Source organism: Mastomys coucha, unplaced genomic scaffold, assembly GCF_008632895.1.
Source record: "Mastomys coucha isolate ucsf_1 unplaced genomic scaffold, UCSF_Mcou_1 pScaffold18, whole genome shotgun sequence".
NCBI lineage: Eukaryota > Metazoa > Chordata > Mammalia > Rodentia > Muridae > Mastomys > Mastomys coucha.
In genome coordinates, this window is record NW_022196900.1 from 89,598,115 (window position 1) to 89,614,077 (window position 15,963).

Sequence of the window (15,963 nt, forward strand, 5' to 3'; positions counted from 1 at the left end):
CTGGTGCAAAACCGGGCCTGGACTGCAGCTCCCCAGGGTGCACTGGGTGTGCCCAGCAGCTGTCAGACAACCCAGGGCCAGTTTTGTGAGCCCCCGTAGTTGGGCCCAACTGTACTGTATGTACCAGACTTACCCAGTAACTAAAGCCAACTTCAACTGCTGGGCTAGCTCCGGGACTTGGTTGGTCCATCTGTGGAATGGGTAGCAGACCCTCTCTGTCATAAAGAGTTGATAGAAAATTGCTTTGAAGCCGGGCAGTGGTGGCACATGCCTTTAATCCCAGCACTTGGGAGGCAGAGGCAGGTGGATTTCTGAGTTCGAGGTCAGCCTGGTCTACAGAGTGAGTTCCAGGACGGCCAGGGCTATACAGAGAAACCCTGTCTCAATGAAAAAGAAAAAGAAAAAAAGAAAATTGCTTTGAAAGTAAAGTTAGAAACTTTTCTAAGAACCATAGTAATGGGAGGATTTTAGAGTTTCCACTAGGCAACGTTGGATGAGGCCCAGATCTAGCACTGTATGGTCTTGAGCAGGTTTCATAACCTCTCTGATCTGAGTAGTAATTTCCTTCCATGTAAACTGGAGAGGAGAACCTCAAGAGAAGCCTAGGTGCCTGGCACAGCTAGCATGTGGTAGCAGGTAACCCCTCTCCAACAGACTCTAGCCCCTCTGACCATCCGTGTTCACGGAACAGCTATTTGTCTCATTTGTCACCTGGGCCCCTTCCAACTGAAGGGCCCTGGATCTGACAGCTGAGGATCCCATATCCTCACCGGTCGAGTACCACAACTTGCTCAGGAGAACCTGTTTTGGGTCTTACAAGTACAGATCTTTTGGGGGGTTTTGTTTGTTTGTTTGTTTTTCGAGACAAGGTTTCTCTGTGTAGCCCTGGCTGTCCTGGAACTCACTCTGTAGACCAGGCTGGCCTTGAACGCAGAAATCCGCCTGCCTCTGCCTTCCAAGTGCTGGGATTAAAGGCATGTGCCACCCCTACCAGGCAAAGTTTACTGTAACCATAATCTTCTTAATGGTCTACATCTGGACGTAGGCACTGAAGGCTGCCTCCAAGTCTTTTATTTTTTAGATTTATTTATGTGTATAAATGCTCTGACTGCATAAATGTATGTGAAACACAGCAGCACCTGGTGCCCAAGGTAGCCACAGGAAGGTGTCAGTCTCTGGAACTGGAGTTACAGATGATTGTGTTTGGGATCCCAGGTCCTCTGCAGAATTAACAGGTGCTTTTAGGTGCTGAGTCATCTCTTCAGCGCCCCCCTCCCCCTCCCCCAAGATAGGGTTTCTCTGAAGCCTTGGCTGTCCTGGAACCCGCTTTGTAGATAGATCAGGCTGCTCTCCAACTCAAGAGTCCCCCTCTGACTCCCAGGGGCTTGCTTGGATTAGAGGTATGGGCTACCACCACCCAGCCTTCAACCCATTTTTGAAATACCGTTTTACCCTTTATCTGTGTGCATGCTGAGTTGTGCATATGGAGGTCAGAGGACCTTGCAGGAGTCAATTTCTCCTTCCACTTTTTAGTTCTAGGAGCTGAACTCAGCTTATCAGTCTTGGTGGTTAAGTGCCTTCACCCTCTGAGCCATGCAAGTTGTTGGCCCTTGAGTTCGATTGTGGGATCTAAAGTCCCACAGTCTTTACATATTAAAAGTTCAATCAATTTAAAATGTCCAATATCTTTTAAAATTCAAGGTCTCTTAACTGTGGGCTCCACTTGCTTCGAAATGTTATTATTTTGTGTATGGGTGTTCTGCCTATTGTGCATTAGATGTGTGCCTGGCACCTGTGGAGGCCAGAAAAGGGCACTGGATCTCCTGAACTAGTTTTGGATGGGATGAGGAACTATGTGGGACTTGGGATTTGAACCTGCGACCTGTAGAAGAACATCCAACTTTTGCTTTTTCTTGACTGATGAGTCATTTGTCCAGCACCGAGCCTTTGTTTTCTTTCTTTCTTTCTTTTTTTTTTATTGGTTTTCTCAAGACAGGGTTTCTCTGTGTAGCCCTGGCTGTCCTGGAACTCACTCTGTAGACCAGGCTGGTCTCGAACTCAGAAATCCACCTGCCTCTGCCTCCCAAGTGCTGGGATTAAAGGCATGTGCCACCACCACCCAGCCTTTGTTTTCTTGGTTTCGAGGCACCTTGTAGGGACTGGGGAGTTCCCCATGCCCTGGAAGAACAGCTTGAGGGCCCCAACCTCTGAGCTCTCACCCTCACTTTTTTTTTTCTGTCTTATTTTCAGTTTCTTTTTCTTTATCTAAATTGGTTAATAAGTCATTTTTAGGCTGGCGCACACCTCTAAAGCCCAGCACTTGGGAGGCAGAGGCAGGAGGATCTCTGAACTCAAGGCCAATCTAGACTATACAAGCATGTTCTAGGACACCTAGCATTACAGAGAAATCCTGTCTCAAAAAAAAAGAAAAAGAAAAAAAAAAGAAAAAAGAAAAGAGAAAAAGAAAGAAAAAGAAAAAGAAAGAAAAATCATTACCAGGTTTTCACCACCATTGAGTGAATTCCCTAGATGCTTAGAAAGTACATGTGTAAGGACGGAGGCGGCTCAGTGAAGGCACACATTTACATGCATGCTTTCCACTGGTGTCCACTGTGGAATCAGTCACCCGTCAAGTCTCTCCCACAGGAAGAAGAGTGGTAAATAGCATTCTTCTCCTCACGGGTGCATCTGCAGCCCTCCTCCCACCTCTGGGCACCCCTGGGTGGTATCCACTGTTGCTAGTCTTCAGGCCTAGGGTAGGGCTCTGCTGGCTTTTGGGCCATTCTTGCTTACTCGGAGTTTGGACAAGCTACAAGGGTGCTTATTTCTTCAGTGTCACATGGGACTGATGGTGACTGCCTTACAAGGCTGTCGGGAGGTTACAGAACAGCACTCTATAACACAACTGGTTCAGACAAAGCCTTTGAGAGCTGGGGGTGGAACCCAAGGCCATGCTACACAGCAGGCTCTGTCAAGTGCTGTCCTGGAAACAGCTTTGAAGCTGAGCCTGGGTGGGAAGCAAAGGGTCAGAGGTGAGTACATACTGATAGGTGGTGAGGAACACGAGAGGACTCTGGGAGCCACAGGAAGAGGCACCAAGGAGCAAGCTGACCAGCAACATGGCTATGGGGTAAACAATGGGGAGTTCAACCTGGCCACCACACAGCAGGGCCACGGGCTGCCATCCCTCTTGGCTTACCCCAACTGAGGAAGGAGGTCACTTCAGAGCAAGGCTCCAGTCTATGGTCCCAACCCCAATGCCAAGTTTTTCCCAGCAGGAAAGATGAGAGTCCTTCTAGAAGGGAGTTTGGAACATAGACCAGGAATGGCAGGGACTTCCCACAGCCTGTGCAGTGGCAGGATTTACAAGAACTGTTGATGTACCCTAAGCTCCAGCTGGAAAGACTCAGGCATGCTGTTAGTAGCCAGATCTTTTTGCTCCAAGTCCCCAGGGATAGAAGAGCTTGAATCAGGGCACACAGAAGAAGAAAATGACAGACACCACTTAGACTTAAAACTTTATTTCCTGCCAGGGAGCCCCTTATAAAGGAGCCTGTGGGCCAGGGGGAGGCAGGCTGCACAGGGCCCATTGTAGCAACTGGAAGCAGACTTAGCCGACCAGGGGCACCAGCTGCTCTGACAAGTCACTCACATTTGGACCTAAAGGGTTCTATCCCCAGCATGAGGCCTCCTGGGCTGGAAACAAGTGGGATTCATGTCACCTGATTCACAGAGGATCCACTCTGCACATTAGTGCCATTCAGCTCCTGCTAGCCAGGGCCCAGATTAGCAGTGATGAGGCACACACTATGCTGGTATGTCTCTAGCAGACACAGAAAGAGCACAGCCAGCCTTCCCAGTCCATTCCAGGCCAGCAGAGAAGGTTCCAAGTCTCTTGGCATGCAGCACTTCTCATAACACCATCCCCTACTTTGGGATACAACTACCAGCCAGAAACAGCTTCAAATCCAGTTCTGAACCCTGCTTTGCCTTGTGGGTTCTCGTCCTCACTGTGCCCTGGGCATGGGGAGTAGCCCAGTGATGGTGGCAGGAGACACTCTAAAGGCAGGCAGGCCTTCCCAGGATGGCAATGGGGATGCCACAAAGGTGATGTCTCAGGACCAGAAAGAGGACAAGAAGGCTCTAAGTACCCCATTGCCTCATCAGGTGCTCAGCATCAGTACTTCTGTCCCAAGTCCTGACCCTACTTCCAACCCAGGAGCCAACTCTGTCTGAGGGGTGGGGATAAAAGAATTGGGACCAAAAGGGGCAAGTGACAGGGGCCTCCTAGGGGGTCTGGTAGGCTTAGACCATCTGAAAGCCATCACCGCAGATTGAAGACGAGACTGACAGTCAGGATAATGCCGAGGAGGAGGACAAAGGGTAGCCAGGTCTTCACAAAGGCTCCAACGCTGACAGGGAAAAGAGCTTAGCATCAGTGTCAGATAAGCAGGGGTACCACCCAGAATCCCTCCTTCCCCAACGCTGACAGGGGAGAAGAGCACAGGGTCAGATGAGCAGGGGTTCCACCCAGAATCCCTCCTTCCCCAACCCTGATTTAGGTTCCTAGGGCCTCCTGGAACTTATCCCTCAACTGGGTCAATCAAGGGACGGGGCCTGGCCTGATGGATACTGTTGAGGTCACTAAAGAAGCCAAATGGGCTGGGTCTCACTGATCTACAAGCACTCCTGTGGGATCCACTGAGATGGAAATGAATGTCAGCTCACAAACATGGCTACTCATGGGGTGGGAGCTGATCAAGGCCTGACCTCAACCCCAGCTATGCCTCAGGCCTGTGTTATGTCCTTTTCTGGGGGGTCTCTAAAGCCTTAGGGGCACAGAAGTCCCCTGAGTTTCCCTTCCAGAAGGTCTCAACAAGTATAATTAAGAACAAAGTTGAGGAAGAGCTGGAGAGATGGCTTAGCATTTGGGGGCACTGACTGCTCTTCCAGAGGACAGGGGTTCAAATTCCAGCATCCACATGGGAAGCTCACAACTGTAATTTCAAGATCTGATACTCTCACATAGACATATATGCAGGCAAAACACCAATGCATATAAAATAAGGATAAATATTTAAAAACAACAACAAAACAGAACAAAGTTGGGGTGGGGGAGTAGCTCAAGTGTAAGATGTCTTTCCATGCTATCCTGGAACTCACTCTACTCTGTAGACCAAGCTGGCCTCCAACTCAGAAATCCACCTGCCTCTATCCCCTAAGTGCTGGGATTAAAATGTGTGCCACCACATCCAGCATGTGAGATGGTTTCTAAGTCTTGGGTCTGCTGTGGGATATAGGGAATTCACCCAACCTGAGTTCTTAATGTAGGCTTGGAAGAATGTCTTTTTTTTTTTTTAAGATTTATTTATTTATTACAGTTAAATACACTATAGCTGTCTTTAGAAACTCCAGAAGAGGGCATCAGATCTCATTATGGATGGTTGTGAGCCACCATGTGGCTGCTGGGATGTGAACTCAGGACCTTCAGAAGAGCAGTCGGTGCTCTTAACCACTGAGCCATTTCATCAGTCCTGCAAGAATGTCTTAACCCTCACTGGTCCTGAGGCTGTGGCCTCAAAAGTCTCCCTGAACTGTGAGCACAACTGTCCAGAAGCCGGCCTCTGACAAAGCAGGCAGGGGAAGGAGCCTATGGAGGTGGGTAATACTATCCAAGAGGATCCATGCTCCTCCGAGTATCTGGAGACTCATAGCTTCCCTAGAAGTCCTTTATCAGGGCCAGTTGTAACAGCTAACAGAAACCGGGGGGTGAGCAAGTGCCAAGCCAGCTGGGAACCCACAGGGAACAGGACTTTGGTATAGCCACCTTGTTCTCCACAAGGAACTCAGTTGCTTAGGACCTCAGTTTCTGTTCCAACTGTCCCTAGTGATTGAAGGACTCTAGTGACAGCCCTTCCAGGATCCTTGGGAGAGTGGCCAGAGTGAGCCTGCAGGTTGAAGACAGCTTACCTGACATACTTCCCATAAATCAGGCAGAAGAAGCAGAGTGTCACCATGTTCCAGTTGGTGCTGTTGTTGTAACGCATCAGGTTCAGGGCCAAAGCCACATGTGAGTGGCAGTTGTCACAGCAGAGATTGTGCTGGAGACACAAGAGCAGCTGGGTTAGGGTGGAGGTGGGGTGTGGTACACGGACCCTCTGAACCCAGTCCCCACCTACCATGCGGTGCTTGTACTCTTCGGAGGCATCGTGAACAGCTGTGTCCCACGCGTTGGGCCCACTAGCATATACCTGCCCGGGGTCCAGTTTCCAGAACCTGAAGGGAAAAGGGGGGTGTTCTGGGGTACTAGCTCAGCCCCTTTGCAGCTTTCAACTTTATGAATTTTCTCTGTGCGGGGTGCCCAAGGCTGTGGGCAATGGGGAAAGCAGGTCCAGGTCTACTGTAGTGTGGCTACTTCCTTCCAATGGAAACATTCTCTTCTGGCGGGAAGAGGGAGCTCCTGAGGCTCGGGAAGAAAAAATTCACAGGGCTCAGGGAACTCCTGAGACAAGAGTCTCAAGGCCCTTCCCTTTCCCAGGGTCTGTTAAGTTGTAACGATAAATTCAGGGAAGGTCACAAAGCTTGATTTGGGTACAACCAGTGTCCACATCTAACAACCAGGCAAGGCCAGGTGTTCTGGTCTGCATGTTTGTCCCCCTATTCTGTTGAAATCTTAACCCCTAAGGAACTCCCTTTGTGGGTGGGGAGAACTAAGAGACCCTCATTCCTTTCTTTACGTGTTGGCCCCACAAGGCATATCATGTACCAGCGCCTCATCTTGGCCTTCCTAGTCTTCAAAGATGTGACACTTTTGTTGTCATGGCAACTTGAATAGAAGAGGACGGGAAAGCCCTGAGTCTAGGCTGATGGGAGAGGCTCAGGTCAGCACTGAGGCTGTGGGAATGGCTTGAACAAGGTGGAAAGCAGAAACTGTATGGTGTCCCAGTAATAAGTAGCTGAGCAACCCTGGAGGGCTCAGAAGAAAACAAGGTGACAGGGACAAGACTGGCAGGAGATGCAGACCTGAATGTCAGCCTGCCATGGTTTGAGGGTCTGAGTTGCTTTCCCACCTTCTAAACAGAAAGATGCAATGGCGCACCGAGCAGCCTCCTATTTCTTAAATGGTCCACTTCCCTGGTCTCCATAGACAGATCAAGGACAACCAGGGATGATATTTCTTGGGGTGTTCCCAAAGGCAAGAAGTTCTCCAAGCTACACAGGAAGACAGACTTGGCTGTAAGACCAGCTTTGATGCTTCCTAACTGCGTGACGTTGGCTTTCTAGAGATGACCCAATGGGCTACAAGATGAGACCTAGACAGGGACTGACTCTAGGTGCCTGGTATAGGGCACTCAGGGTGATGGCTCCTGATGTGCTTCACAGGGCCTGGCCTGTTGCTCTGAGCAGGAGGAGCCTGGCCCTGGCTAGGCACAAAGGCACTCACTTACTTGGCAGGCTTTCCAAAGGCCATGTTGTCTTCCTGTTGAGAGACAAGAGCAGAAGTCAGTGGAGAAACTCTATCCAGCCTGCTAACAGCCCCAGGTCAGTGGCTGAAGGGCATGGCTTAGAAGGGTATGGCAGAGCCACAACACCCGGGCCTTCGTAGGGTCTCAGCAGCTACTCTGTGGAAAGAAGGCATCGTGGACGCACAGGGCCTTCTCTGGCCCTCTCCTTGTCCTCAGGGAAGTCTCTGGCTTTCACCATGGGCAGGTCTCCCATGTGCAGCATCAGCATTCTGACCTCTCAGCACCACAATGAGAGCTCACGTGAGGGCCAGAGAGGGATACCTTCAGTGCAGCTGAGAGGCTGCTGGACCACAGAGGGAGAGACTATGGGGAGTCCTAGACTCCTTATATAACACACACCCCAGAAATACCATCTCTCTATATATTGAGACGGGTCTCTCAGTATAGCCTTGGCTGTCCTGGAACTGTCTATGGAGACCAGGCTGGCCTTGAACTCATTGTCTCTGCCTCCTGAGTGCTGGGACTGAAGGTGTGAGGTACTCTGCCCAGCTTTGTTTTATTTTGTTGAAACAGGGTCTAACTCTGTACCCAACATTGACCTGGAACTCACTACGAAACTCAGGCTAGCCATGAACTCTTAGCATCCCTCCTGCCTCGGATTCCCAATCCTGGGATTAGAGGCATGGACTGTATTAAGTGCATAGCAATAGGCCTTGTCCTCTTAGGATGGTCCTAACAACTATTAATATAAAGAGGCCATGTCGTCACCTCTTCAGCTCCAGCCACCTGAAAACAGGCAAATACACGTGCTCACCTAGAAAGAGCCCCCTGGACTAGTGTCTGTCCATCCCTAGGAAGCAGCTTTGAGAACACAGTGATTCATTTTAAAATCCCCACCATGGGAACCATGTCAGCCTCCCCTGTCCCCCAACCATGGCTCCCACCTTCTGAAGGTCCAGAGATGTGGTTCCAGGATGGTCTGACTCCACTCTTGCCTCTAACCCCTACCCATGTCTTGGTACCCAGGGATGGGGACAGAGGGCTGAACCAGTTACTTAAGATTCCTCTGGCCACACTGCCCTCCTGGCCTGTCCTGGAGGCAAGAGAAGGAAATGGGTCAAACACTGGAGAGGGGCAGAAGGCTAGGGCCCGGGTGAGAGTTATGTGTGACATCCTGGGCCCAGGCCAGCCTTCTATGTGAGTCTGGAGTCTCTCCAGGACAGGGTAAACTGGGGACTCACCGAAACAAAATAGGGGCCAGCGAAGTCCCGAATGACTCCTGTGGATGTGCAGATGCCCATGTGGCCAATGATGGGGAAAAACCACCTGCAGAACACAGCAGCAAAAGGACAAGGCTGAGCTTAGTCATCCAGTTAGGCGATGCTACAGAAATGCACGTGAATCAGTGGTCCATGGTGAGTCACAGTAGGGAGGTCCCAGAGCTACCACTGAAAGGACACAAACACCACTTGCAGCACAGGGTACAGAGCAGCAGGGTCTCTGGGAAGATCAGACAGCTCTCTCACGGAAAACTGTCAGGTGTGTTCTGTAAGCTATGCCTCAGCAGCTCTATTCTGAGGATGTATAAAACATACATCGTCCCCTCTGTGACTGCTTAGCATATACAAGGACCTGGGTTTAAACCCCAGCACTGTAAAAAGCAAAAATCCTGATTAAACTGTGCTTTTAAAAGGTGTACCTTTATTGGGGCTGGAGAGATGGGTCAGTGGTTAAGAGCACTCACCGATCTTCTAGGGGACCTGGATTCGATCCCCAAACTCGGTGGGCACCAGGCAAGTGTACTGCACAGACATATATGCAAGGAAAACACCCACACACATAAAATGAAAAAAAAGTATACCTTTTTGTTATATGTAAATTATCTCAAAGTACATTTTAGGGGCTGGAGAGATGGCTCAGCGGTTAAGAGCACTGACTGCTCTTCCAGAGGTCCTGAGTTCAATTCCCAGCAACCACATGGTGGCTCACAACCATCTGTAATGGGATCTGACACCCTCTTCTAGTGTGTCTGAAGATAGCTACAGTGTACTCATATATACTTAAAAATAAATAAATCTTAAAAACATTAAAAAAAAAGTACATTTAAAAAAAGAACAACAAAACCCAACCAAGCTGGATATGGCTGGTATATGCCTGTAATCTCAGCACTTGCTTTGTCTACATAGTGAGATCCTGTCTCAAAAAAACCCTCCAAACCCAAAAAACAATGGAACTGGAGAGATGGCTTAGCTATTAAGAGTACTTGCTGTTCTCGCAAAAGACCTGGGTTCAGTTCCCAGCATCCACATGGTAGCTCAAAGATCCATCACTCCATTTCCACAGGATGTGACATCCTATTCTGATCTCTATGGGCACCAGGCATGCATGCAGTGTGTGTGCATATATACACGCAGACAAAACACCCATAAGTACAAAAATAACATTCTTTAAAAACAACCCCCACTACACACACACACATACACAGAGGGGGTGGAGGGGAGAGGGAGAGAAACCAATGTCTGACAGGAAACAAAATTGGCAGAGCCTTGCAAAAGTCGTATGTAACGACAAAAAGCACACTGCTGCTATACGACAAAGAATCTCAAGAGTGTATGCCTGGAAGAAGCCCTACCCAAGAGTATAAAATACAGTACTGTTTTGTGTTCCAAAGAAGCCAAGACAAACCTATGGCTATTGAACTGGGGCTGGCAAATGGCTCAGCAGTGAGGGTGCCTGCCACCATGCCTGATGACCCAGTATAATCCCTGGGACTCGTATAGTAGAAGGTGAAAATGACTCCATAAAGCTGTCCTCTGACATCCATGTATGTACTGTGACACACTTATTCCTGTATACATACACACACACATTAATAATAAAATGAAGAAAATTTCACATGTTAAATTATGTGTCTGGATGTGGGTACGTATGGGTGCTCACAAGTATTGAGCTGACACTGGAGCTGACAGCCACCTGACACAGGTGCTGGGCCCTCTGTAACAGTAGAGGTCTTACTGCTGAACTGTTTCTCCAGCCCATAAGTTGAAAAAGAAGGAAAACCATAAAAGCTTCCCTGAATGGCATGCCTAAGACCTTATAATATATAAGTAACCCTTCAAGAAGGAAGTTTAAAAACAGGGTGGGATGTGTAGGGCTGGTACGACGGCTCAGGAGGTAAGATGCTTGGTACACAGCCCAAAGAGTGAGGGGGCGGTGGTTGAGAAGGCAGGAGGAGGCCAGTGTAGAGGCTACTGCTCAAGGCCCAGCCCCAGATAACAGTCTTGACTAGAGAATCATATGCGATTCTCTACTGAGCCATTCTGCCAGCCCCAGTTCAATAGTCATAGGTTTGTTTTTCTCTAAAAGGAAGAAATTTTTTTTCAAGATTAATCTTTACTTATGTAAACACTTATATCTGTGTGTGTAGTGCATGAGTGCAGGTGCCTCCAGAGGCCAAAAGACATCTGATTCCCTGCAGCAGCAGTTCTAAGTTGTGAGCCACAGGATGTTGTGCTGGGAACGGAATCTAGGTTCTCTCCAACAGCAGTGTGGTCTCTTAACCACTGAACCAGCTCTCTGGCTTGTCCCTAGACTTTAAGAGCTGGATCTCTTCTAGCCCCCCAACCCCCTATCGAAATCTCACCTTCGTATACAAGCAGCCATAAATGGAGCTCCAGACCTATCACCCTGCTTTAATTTCTTTATCATATCCATGCACTAAAACTCATCAAGTGCCCATTTCTCCTCACTAAATCCTTCCACTGCATTAGAACACAGACTGCGTCTTCTGTACTGTTCTAGCTCTTCGATGGTGCCTGGCTCGGCATAGAGCTGCCTATGTATCTGTCAGCAGAAGGGTGGACAAATGAGCCATCGCTCATCGAGTAGAGGGGTGTACCTGCATAGGGAGAATACTTTCCAATACTCAGTAGCACAGTAAGGTAACTAACTGACAATTAATCATGGACGTCAAGAGAGCCAAGAGAGGATTCTGAATCGTTCCAACCCAGAGAAATGACAGCCGAGGTAATGGATACATGGTTCATTCTGATCTGATCATTACATTCTGCCTGTGCACGTGTGTGCATGTGCCCTGGAGGGTGTAGAGGTACAAAGACAGACAACTTTGAGCGTTGCTTTGCCTTCCGCCTTGTGACAGGATCTCATTGCTGTGTACTCCAGGGTAGCTGCCTGTGACCTTCTGGGGAGTCTCCTGTGTCTGCCATGTCACCCCAGGAGTGCTGGAATTACAAGACCATTCCCATGCCTGCCTTTGCTGGGTCCTGGGGACTTAAACTCAGGTCCTCATGTTTGCACATCCATTTAATTGGAATATTGGAAAGTCACACTGTTCCCCAAACACAAATTCGATTACTCTATATGCCAATTAGGAGGGGAAAAGTGAAGTTAGCAGAGGCAGGTGGATCTCTCTGAGTTCAAGGACAGCCTGGTCTACATAGTGAGTTCCAGGTTAGCCAGGACTACATAGAGAGACCCTGTCTCAAACCAAAAAAAAAAAAAAAAAAAAAAAAAAAGTACAGTCAGGTTTTGCTTGTTTTAGATGTAGCTTTGAGCAGGCTGAGCAGTTCCTTCATTTGCACCTTTCTGCAGAGGATATAGTCCATGTAGAATGCTGCTCACATTTGGGCTGTTCAATGATGCAGAGGTCCTTGGTGAAGAGTCGCTACCTGACCATCACCATGCTACCTGACCATCACCATCAGCACAGCCATCAGCAGCTGTGATGTAGACAGAGTACTGCTCAACCGTCAGGTCCCCTGACAGTTGCAAGGAATCTGGATCAGGATGAGCTGACTGGGTTCTGAGAAGCCAGAGGAGCTGTTTCCCAGAGTTCTTGGTGTCTGTCCTGTGTTCAGCCACCGTGGATCCTCACCTGCTTACTCCATTACAGGTGGTTATGAGCCACTATGTGGTTGCTGGGAACTGAACTCAGGATCTCTGGAAGAGTAGTCAGTACTCTTAACCTCTGAGCCATCTTTCCAGCTCCAGCTGTTTTTATTACTAGCAGCAGCTATCACTAAGAGGTGGATAGGTTCATGGACTCAGTTTCCTCCTCTGAACTCCCTGTCATAGATATGAGAGTTCCCACACCTGCCCCTACATCTGCACGCACCTTCAGCAACATCAAATAACTTCAGTAACATCAAATTACAAATGGCATTTTGTAAATGCCATTACAAAAGTTAATCTGTCCCCTATCCCTTCTGAGGGGCGAGTCCTCTGTCAGGAACAGTCTTACTCATGTTGGTCTTATGAACACAGATCTGAACAGAGCAGAGATGCCAGCTACTTCTAGCCTAGACAATGGGGAACTATATGTCTCCACCTCAAGTTGCTACCATTTCTCAACAGAGGACTCTGACACAATTGCTGTAAATGGTTCAGTATATAAAGGCACCTGTTGCAAAGTTGATGACCTGAGCCTGACTCACACGCAGCAGGGGACAACTGACCCCTGAATGATGTCCTCTGACAGCCACAGTGCTACTATACACACAAGGTAATTCTTAAGAAGAAATGAGGAAAAGGCCAACTCAGCCAGCATGACTGGTTTCCACACAAATAACACGGCCACCTCAGTACCCAATCGCTTTCACGGTGACAGCCCATTCTCTTCAGTTCTCCACATCTGGGGTTCTCCCGTCAGTTACTTACTTACCCTCTACCCTGCCCATCAACACTTGAGCACAAGCAGCCCGCCCTGCCACTGCACACTGGACATCTAGGCTTTACCACCTGCTACTACAGACCATAAGGAGTCAGTTGGCAAACATGTTAGAAGAGCAGTTAATGAATTAACAAGCACACACACAGTAAGGTTTTGGTATTTTATTTTTATTTTTTTTATTTTTTTGGATCCAGTGTCTAGCTCTGGAACCCTAGATTGGACCTTCCTCTGCAGCCCAGGATGGCCTCAAGACTGTTAGAGACCTTCCCACCTTAAACCCCTGGAGTGCTCTCAGAACAGTGGTGTGAGCCCCAATGCCTGGACTCAAGACTTAGGTTCTTTTCTTTTCTCACTTGTCTAGTTTACTTATATAAACGTTTTGCCTGCATGGATGTATGTGCCCTGTGTGTTTGCCTTGTGCCCATCAATTCTCCTGGAGCTGGAGTTACAGATGGCTGTGCACCACCAGGGCTCTGGGAACTGACCATTGGTTTGCAAGAGCAACAAGTGCTCTTAACCACATGTCACTGATTTAGGCCCCAGCCAGAACCCCATTCTGGCTTTGCCTGCTAAGAGCTGGGAATACGGGTGTGTACCATTACTATGTACAGCATACCCCCCCCCCCCTTTCTGAGACAGTACTCATTGACAAGACTAGGCAGCAAGCAAGCCTCAGAGATGCTCTCACCTCCACTCCTTCAGCTCTGGGACTTCAGGCAATGTACTGCTGCGTGAAGTCTTTTACACGACTGACAAGGATCCAAACTCCGGTTATTCACACAGAAAGTACTTTACTGACAGAGCCATCTACCCAGGCCCAAGTAGATTTATATAATTCAAAAATTAGGGTCATTCAATGGCTGAAATAGTATACACCTGTAGTCTCAGAACACAGAATGCAGGGGGAACTTCAGAAGTTCAAAGTCAGGGTGGGCTACGCATAAATACCAGGCCAGCCTGGGTTATGTATCAAGATCTTGTCTCACTCAAAAGCAATAAAATAAATACAAAAGCAAAAGATTAAAGTGGCCGGGCAGTGGTGGCGCACACCTTTAATCCCAGCACTTGGGAGGCAGAGGTAGGCGAATTTCTGAGTTCGAGGCCAGCCTGGTCTACAGAGTAAGTTCCAGGACAACCAGGGCTATACAGAGAAACCCTGTCTAGAAAAAACAAAACAAAAACAAAAACAAAAAGATTAAAGTGATTTTAAGATCAGAAACATTTGAGGCTAAAAATGATTCCTTCCCAACACAACCTGGCTCTTTTTTTGTTTGGTTGTATTTTCTTATTTGTTTGTTTCAGATTGGTTCTCAGTATTGGGTTTCCTGGCTGGCCTGGAATTCCTACCATAAAGTTCAGGCTGCCCTCCAACTCACAGACATCTGCTTGCCTCTGCTTCCAAGTGCTAGTGTTAAAGGTATGGATCATCATGCCTGGTGGCTGGTTTTGATAGAGGGAAAGATAAAGGTGTCTCCTCAGGTGAGAGGTACGGTGCCACAGCCGAAAGATGAGTTATACAGTCAGTGAACTAACTGGCTTCTGAATATTTTCTTGCTGGGGTAGTCAACTGACCAAGATGATGTTACATGAAACTGGGCTTCACCAAGGGGGAAGGCGATTTCTACTTCAGAAAATCAAGCTTGTAAACTGTCCAGACTGTTAGGACTAAGGTAGGAGGGCTGACATTCCACGAACCAGTGTAGCCTCAATCAAACTCTCACTTTTCCTCTAAAGGAAAAAGGTCTTGTGCATGGTAGATGGCAAGTACGCACTCATTTGCTCAATGAGTGGGGAAAAAAAAAAACCAAAAAAGTGAATGAATGACGATGCCTCTTCAGACAATGGATAAGGATCTTTTCTGTACACCTGCAGCTTAAGGACGTGCTAATTACTGGGTCTTTGCTGCTGATCTACACTTCTCCCCAATTAAATCAGGGGGAATCAAGGCCGGAAATATGCCCCACATCCAAGGGGGCCGCGCGCCTCACGGGTGAGAGGGTTCTAGGGGACCCGGGGCTACCCTGGCCCGGAGTAAGGGTTGCTGTTAGGCTGGAGAAAAAAGCTAGAATGGCACACTGGAGGATGCTTGGGCCCTCCGCGACTTCGCGGCGACACCGGAAGAGACTCACGTGAGCACCGGGATGGGTGTCCATACGACGCAGTAGGGGAAACGGCTCCGCTCCACGTCCATGACGACGCCACCGGACCCGTGGTACCGCTTCATGTCCGTCTCGGCCCCCGTCGGCGTTTCTACTTCCGCCATCCGGGGAGGGGGCGGCGGCTGCTGTAACAGGAGCGGAGAACTCCCTTCCGCTTCCGCCATCCTGCGCGCGCCCCGCACGGGAAGGCCGACCGCGGCGCCGCTCGCCCCTGTGTCGTCACTTCCGGGAGGTAGGTGGTCCGCTTAGTTGACGTCCCCTCCGGGAATTGGAGCCATGTACTTCTGGGCCCGGCTAGTTTAGCCTCTTTCCTGCGGTTGTGGCGGAGCATTTCCGTGGACCTCAGGAAGCGCTCAGTCTAGCCAACCCACAACCAACCGCGTTTCGGTATGCCGGCACGTGGTGCAGGCACTGTTTATTGATGACTTCTTAGGTCCCAAGCGCTAGATATTGTTACTACTGTCCGTAAACTGATTAGACATACAAATTTAGTTGTTTTTCCCAAGGTTACACATCAGAGACGAAGGCTCTTAGAAATGAGCCACGATTCAAACACAAGTCTTTTTAGACTTCCTTTGTCCTTTTTAGTCTGTGGAATGAGTTACATAATAGTCTATTACGTGATGGTATAAAGGAAGGTCAAACTAAA

The 15,963-nt window shown here is 48.7% G+C and overlaps 1 protein-coding gene across 1 annotated transcript; it reads right to left on the reverse strand.

Moving 5' to 3' along the window:
- Positions 1–3,505: 3,505 nt before the first annotated feature.
- On the reverse strand, positions 3,506–15,599 carry Tmem222 (transmembrane protein 222). Its single transcript, XM_031378965.1, has 6 exons — positions 15,285–15,599; positions 8,708–8,792; positions 7,449–7,480; positions 6,180–6,276; positions 5,971–6,101; positions 3,506–4,412 (listed from the first exon to the last, which is right to left on the reverse strand). The coding sequence occupies exons 1-6, from the start codon at positions 15,476–15,478 to the stop codon at positions 4,325–4,327; spliced, it is 627 nt and encodes a 208-aa protein (XP_031234825.1). The 5' UTR covers positions 15,479–15,599; the 3' UTR covers positions 3,506–4,324.
- Between the last annotated feature and the right edge of the window lie 364 nt (positions 15,600–15,963).